Source organism: Heterodontus francisci, chromosome 2 (assembly GCF_036365525.1).
Source record: "Heterodontus francisci isolate sHetFra1 chromosome 2, sHetFra1.hap1, whole genome shotgun sequence".
Classification (NCBI taxonomy): domain Eukaryota; kingdom Metazoa; phylum Chordata; class Chondrichthyes; order Heterodontiformes; family Heterodontidae; genus Heterodontus; species Heterodontus francisci.
Genome location: NC_090372.1, coordinates 163,191,616 through 163,198,989, shown reverse-complemented (window position 1 = coordinate 163,198,989; position 7,374 = coordinate 163,191,616). Strand labels below are relative to the sequence as shown.

The 7,374-nt window shown below is 42.7% G+C and overlaps 1 protein-coding gene across 3 annotated transcripts in view; it reads left to right on the top strand.

Moving 5' to 3' along the window:
• Positions 1-520: 520 nt before the first annotated feature.
• cubn (cubilin (intrinsic factor-cobalamin receptor)) overlaps positions 521-7,374 on the top strand; it is a 403,204-nt gene continuing 396,350 nt past the window's right edge. For all 3 annotated transcript variants that reach the window (XM_068013312.1, XM_068013303.1, XM_068013322.1), the window contains exon 1: positions 521-597. In XM_068013312.1, the coding sequence (XP_067869413.1) occupies positions 564-597 (34 nt within the window). In that variant the 5' untranslated portion in view covers positions 521-563. The remainder of the gene's footprint in view (positions 598-7,374) is intronic.

Sequence of the window (7,374 nt, the reverse complement as noted above, 5' to 3'; positions counted from 1 at the left end):
GTAATGACAGTGAACACTGGATGTTTGCCATCAAAACACCCCACAAAATCTGGGCCTATGTCTCACCTATATTTTAGTTTTAGTTTTAGTTTTAGAGATACAGCACTGAAACAGGCCCTTCGGCCCACCGAGTCTGTGCCGACCATCAACCACCCATTTTTACTAATCCTACACTAATCCCATATTCCTACCACATCCCCACCTGTCCCTATATTTCCCTACCACGTACCTATACTAGGGACAATTGCTAATGGCCAATTTACCTATCAACCTGCAAGTCTTTGGCATGTGGGAGGAAACCGGAGCACCCGGAGGAAACCCACGCAAACACAGGGAGAACTTGCAAACTCCACACAGGCAGTACCAAGAACGGGGTTTACTAAATCCATTTCTTTTGCATTAATTAAGAAGTTTAAAAAATGTATTTTTTGTCTGGATGGTTATGTTTTGCTAAACCGTCCACAGGCTGGGAAGGAAATGGACACAGCTGTCAAGATATTAATGAGTGCGAGACCAATAATGGAGAATGCTCTCAGGCTCCAATAGTTCCGTGTTTTAATACAATGGGATCTTACCACTGTGGTTCATGTCCACCAGGTATGTAGTCCTGTTAAGCTAATTGTAAGATTAAGTCCAGTTAATGTAGCAGTGAAGCAACACTTGTTTTAAAAGATAAGACGTTTGCTCAAATGCCTGAAATTAATTTAAGATTGTTTTTTCATCATGAAATATGAAATAATTAGTCATTGTTGTTAATTTCCTGAAGAGTGCTAAAATTGTAAAAGTGTAAAACAGTGTATGATTTTTTTTCTGATTATTTATTTGCCAATGCTATTTTCTAATTGGAAATTCATCACTGTTGTATGTTACATTTTGTTAGATTGATGATAGTCTTTTGGAGCATTGAGGAAGAATAACTGCTAATTTTTAAACAAACAAGAGCCTCCATAGAGAGGCATCAATGTATACTGCACATAGACAAGTAGCAGGTTTTGGAAGCAACAACATTTTGCTGAGTCTGTTCCGATATACTCTATCTAATCTAATAATCTTTCAGTGTAGTTTCAGTATCCTTGCTATCTGTGTTTCTTGCTATTTCCTCTGTAAGTTGCATACATACCTATATTGCACACTTAGTCAATGTTTTTGGGCCCTGGTCTCTGTGCCAGCATTTGCTGATAAAAAAATCAACCTTGAAAAGGCCTCTCTCCCCTCAACACTGCTCCTACTGCCAATTGAAATGGCTGTGGCCTCTGCATAGTGCAGGTGGAAATCCTTGCAAGAACAGGAGGTCCAATCTGCAGTGTTCAGTACCTGAAATATCTTAAAGTGGCAGCTGCTGTCAGGTTGCAGCAGTGTTGAGGGAAGAGTAGTGGGAGTGGGTAAGAAGGGAGAATAAAAAGAGGGAAGAGTGAAAGGGTAATGACAGAGGGGTTTGGAGTTGGGGGTGAGGGAATGCCATCGTTAAAGGAAAGGGAAGAATGACAGCAGGATTTGGCAGAGGGGAGAGAATGCCACTTTTAAATGAGGAGATGAACAGTGCACCATTAACTGAGGGGTAAAAGAATGCCAGAATTAACTACGGGAACATGAGAAAAACTAGCAACATTAATAGGGACAGAGTTTGAAAACAACCTTACCATTAACTTACAAGGCAGAGTGCCACCATCAACTGAGGGAGAAAGAACATTGGATTAAATGAAGGAGTGGGGGAAGACTTTAAATTAAAAATGTTCATGGTATAGGAACATAGGAAATAGGAGCAGAGTAGGCCATTCAGCCCTTTGAACCTGCTCCACATTCAGCTAGATCATGGCTGATCTTCTACCTCAATGCCATTTTCCTGCACTATCCCCATATCCTTTGCTATCTTTAATATCTAGAAATCTATCGATTTGTGTTGAGCATACTCAATGACAGAAGTTCCACACCACATTGGGGTGGAGAATTCCACAGATTCACCACCCTCTGAGTAAAGAAATTCCTCCTCATCTCAGTCCTCAATGGCCTACTCTATTCTGAGACTGTGTCCCCTGGTTCTAGACCCCCAGACAGGGGAAACATCCTTCCTGCATCAACCTTGTCAAGCTCTGTAAGAATTTGTATCCTTCAATGAGATCACCTCTCAATCTTCTAAACTCTAGAGAATATAGGCCCAGTCTCCTCAATCTCTATTCAAAAGGACAATCCTGCCAACACAGGAACGAGTCTGGTGAGCCATCGTTGCGCTCCCTCTATGGCAAACATATCCTTCCTTAGGTGAGGAGATCAAAACTGTATACAATATTCCAGGTGCAGTTTTACCAAGGCTCTATACAATTGCAGCAAGACTTCTTTACTCTAGTACTCAAATACTCTTGCAATAAAGACCAACATACCATTTGCCTTCCTAATTGCTTGCTGCACCTGCATGTTAGCTTTCAGTGACCTAGAAAAAGTACACTCAGGCCCTTTTGGACATCAACATTTCTTAATCTCTCACCATTTAAGAAATACTCTACATTTCTGTTATTCCTACCAAAGTAGATAACTTTACATTTTTCCACATTATATTCCATTAGCCAAGTTCTTGCCCACACACTTAGCCTGTCTCAATCGCTTGAAGCATCTTTACATTCTCCTCACAACTCACATTCCCACCTAGTTTTGTATCACCAACAAATTTGGAAATATTACATTTGGTCCCAATGTCCAAATCATTGATGTAGATTGTGAATAGCTGGGATCCAAGCCCCGATCCTTGCAGTACCCCACAAGTAACAGCCTGCCAACTTGAGAATGACCGTTTATTGCTATTCTCTGTTTTCTGTCCAGTAACCAATTCTCAATCCATGCCAGTATACTGCCCCCAATCCCATGCGCTCTAATTTTGCTTACTAACCTCCTGTGTGGGACCTTATTGATAGCCTTCTGAAAATCCGAATACACCACATCCACCGGTTCCCCTTATTTATTCTGCTAGTTATACCTTCAAAAAACACTAACAGGTTTATCAAACATGATTTCCCTTTCATAAATCCATGTTGTCTCTGCCCAATCCTACCAGTATTTTCTAAGTGTTTAGTTATAACGCCCTTTGGAATAGATGCTAGCATTTTGCCTACTACTGATGCCAGGCTAACAGGTCTGTAGTACCCCATTTTCTCTCTCTCTCCTTTCTTAAATAGTGGGGTTACATTTGCTACTTTCCAATCTTTAGGAACTGCTCCAGAATCCATAAAAAATTGGATGATGATCACCACTATCCACTATCTCTACAGCCACTTCTTTCAACACTCTGGGATATAGATCATCAGGTCTAGGGGATTTATCAACTTTCAGTCCCATTAATTTCTCCAATACTACATTTTTACTAATATTAATTTCTTTCAGTTTCTCATTCTCACTAGTTCCTTGGTTCTTTAGTATTTCTGGAAGGATTTTTAGTATCTTCCTCCATGAAGACTGACACAAAGTATTTGTTTAGTTTCTCTGCCATTTCCTTGTTCCCCATTATAAATTCCCCTGTCTCTGCCTGTAATGGGCCCACATTTGTCTTTGCTAATCTTTTCCTTTTTATATACCTATAGAAGCTTTTAGAGTCTGTTTTTTATGTTTCTTGCTGGTTTACTTTCATATTTTATTTTCTCTTTCTTTATCAGTTTCTTGGTCCTCCTTTGCCAAATTCTAAAATGCTCCCAAACCTCAGGCTTACTACTTTTTTGGGCAACTTTAAAAGCCTCTTCCTTTGATCTAATACAAGCTTTAACTTCTCTTGTTAGCCGTGGGTGGATCATTCTTCCTGTTGGGTTTTTGTGCCTCAAAGGAATGTAAATTTGTTGTAAACCATGTATTAATTCTTTAAATGCTAGCTATTGCCTGTCTCCTATCATACCTTTTAAGGTAGTTTCCCAATCTACCCCAGCCAATTTGCTCCTCATACCTTCATAGTTTCCTTTGTTTAGATTTAAACCTAGTTTCAGATTGAACTATATCACTTTCAAACTTAAAGTAAAATTCTATCATATTGTGGTCACTCTTCCCTAAAGGCTCCTTTACAATGAGATATTAATTAGCCCTGTCTCATTGTACAATACCGGATCTAAAATAACCCGTTCTCTAGTTGGTTCCTCAACATACTGTTCTAGAAATTCATCTTGTATACATTCCAAGAATTCATCCTCCGCAGCATTAGTACTAATTAGGTTTATCTAGTCTATATATAGATTGAAGTCCCCGATTATTACTGTATTACTTTCGTTACATGCACCCCTAATTTCCTGATTTAGACTGTGTTCTACATCACCACTACTGTTTGGTGGCCTATAAACAACCCAAACTGATTCTACATCTTGATCCTTCAATCTAAGATCCTTTCTCACTAATGTACTGATCTCATCCTTTATTAACAGCGCTGCCCCAACTCCTTTTCCTTTTTGCATATCCTTCCTAAATGTCAAATATCCTTGAACATCCAATTCCCAGCCTTGGCCACCCTGCAGCCATGTCTCCATAATGGCAATTAGATCATACCTGTTTACTTCTATTTATGTCGACGACACTGGCAAGGTCATATTTATTGCCCTTTTTGTTGCCTTGAGAAGGTGACTGTCGGCCCAACAAGGTGATGCCACGATTAACTAAGGGCCGAATAGTTCTAACATTAAACAAAGAGTGAGAAGAGTGGCCAGCTTGAACTGGAGAGGCAAGAGAAGAATAAGAATATTACATTGTATTGAGTTTCAAGAGAAAATAATGCTAGGTTGGGTTGAGGGAGAGGTGTTTTTTATGAAGTAAGAGAGTTTGAAAATCAGAGACAATCTCTGGAAAGTGAAGAGTTAGATAGGGTACCCTACAGTGTATCCATGAACTGGCTCCAGAGGAGGATAGAATGCCTCTATGAATGGGGTAGTGATTAAACAAGAGAGAATGATGGTTGAGGTAAATATTAGGGAAATGATGCTGCAGTTGGTATCCTGAAAGTTAAAATATCTGTGTTTCTTTTTCAAAGATTAAAAATCCGTAAAATGAGTGACATGGTAAAATGGTTCAGTTTATACATTGCAGCCAATAATTGAGAGGGAAGAATAGGGCAAGATTTTCATGGAAGCTAAGCTGGTGGCAGTCCCTTTACTTTCCCATCTCTGGAGCACCTTAGGATGTTTTTCCATGTTAACAGTGCTATGTAAATACAGGTTTTTGTTCTATTCCCAGATTTTGTAGGGTTTCTCCAACATATGGGCGGCACAGTGGCGCAGTGGTTAGCACCGCAGCCTCACAGCTCCAGCGACCTGGGTTCAGTTCTGGGTACTGCCTGTGCGGAGTTTGCAAGTTCTCCCTGTGTCTGCATGGGTTTCCACCGGGTGCTCTGGTTTCCTCCCACAGCCAAAGACTTGCTGGTTGATAGGTAAATTGGCCATTGTAAATTGCCCCTAGTGTAGGTAGGTGGTAGGAGAATGGTGGGGATGTGGTAGAGAATATGGGGTTAATGTAGGGTTAGTATAAATGGGTGGTTGTTGGTCAGTGCAGACTCGGTGGGCCGAAGGGCCTGTTTCAGCGGTGTATCTCTAAAATAAAATAAAAATATGGGTGGTGCAGTGGTTAGCACCGCAGCCTCACAGCTCCAGCGACCCAGGTTCAATTCTGGGTACTGCCAGTGCAGAGTTTGCAAGCTCTCCCTGTGACCATTTGGGTTTTCACTGGGTGCTCCAGTTTCCTCCACAGCCAAAGAGTTGCACGTTGATAGGTAAATTGGCCATTATAAATTGCCCCTAGTATAGGTAGGTGGTAGGAATAGGGGATTAATGTAGGATTAGTATAAATGGTTGGTCGGCACAGACCTGTTAGGCCGAAGGGCCTGTTTCAGTGCTGTATCTCTAAATAAGAAATAAATAAAATATGGGGTTAGGGAATGAATGTTTGGATTCCCTACTCCAGTGTATGTTCTTTCTCTTTTGGTATGGACTGCCACCTTTTGCATTAAGAGTAAAAGAAATAAGAAGTTCCAATTGCAGTGCATGCCCTGGTACGAGCCTCCAATTCTCCTTGCAACAGGGAGCACAGCTAAGTCTCCCTGTTGAAGTGCAGCCACCTTACTCATTGCTCTTCTGCAAGTTTCAGTACTGATGTTCTATCCCTGAAGACGCACATGCTGTTAAGTCACCTGTGCCCTTACTCCATTCATTCTCCTCTTGCAACCTGTGTAGTTCTGTGCTGCTTCCCTAGCTACTGCTTCTCTTTCTGATATGGGTGATTAACGGTAAGTTCAGAGACATTCATATATTCGGTTATTGAGAGCAAACAAGCCCTGTAAAACAGGTCCTGCCCAGCAGAACTTCAATTTAAAAAAGTATTAAACAGAGAAACACTTGCTGAAATAGCCAAAACCCTGATCCCAAAGCATTTTAGCAATCTAAAACAACTAACTAGACTTACCTTGATCAAGGAGAAGAACCCTTTAAATACCGCTCATGAAAACTGCTTACTGATTGTTCCTGCCAGTTAAGGAAGTGATATTGCAGCAACGCATGAGCACCAATTTAACAAAAAGACTATGATTCAGGTGCAGGAACTTTATTATCACATTTAAATGATGGCTGCCCTTGTTGCAGGCACCTATCAAGCGCCCAGACCAATATGGCATTGGTCGGGATTTAACCCTGGACAGATGTGAACCAGCCACCAATTGAAAAGTCAGTGGCGAACCTGCTTCCGCTTTGCTTGCAGCTCCGACCCGTATTTTGCTGGTCGCTGGGCTTTAATTGCTGTGAGACGGGACTTCCACCCACTTGAGGTAGGAAATCCCGCCTAATAGAGCTGCCGGCCAATCAGGGGGCCAGCAGCTAACTGTGCCAGCAGCGCGACCAGGAGCAGTGGCCACTGCTGGGACTACAGCCCAGCTTGAGGAAGAAGATGTCAGGGAGCCCGGAACAAAGGTATGTTTTGGTTGATCGGGTGTACCCCGGGGAGGCAAGGGTGATCGACTGGGGGGATGGGGGGTGGCCATGTTGTGTGTTGGGGGTGTTTGGGGCAGCAGAGGCAGCCCCCCATGGAGCACAGGGTGCCCGATCATGAGGGCACTCCCCCCAGCCACCGGGCCACCAGAGAGCCACCTACTTTTGTCAGGTGACTTCTCTCAGGCCTCGGCTGCCCGACTAGCCATTTAAGGGCCTTGATTGACCTGGGGTGGGTGGGCCGTTTCTTGCTGCAGCTGCCCTGCGTAAAGTGGCAGCGGAGGTGGGAGGGCGGGAGCTGGTCAGGAAAGGTCCCACAGCCTCCCACTCCATTTTACGCCACCCCCCACTGCCACCAACCCGCTCTTTGAGGGGTGGGGGGGGGTAAAATTCAGCCCATTGTGCGCACTTCTGGCACAGAACATCATGCTGCTGTTTTAGA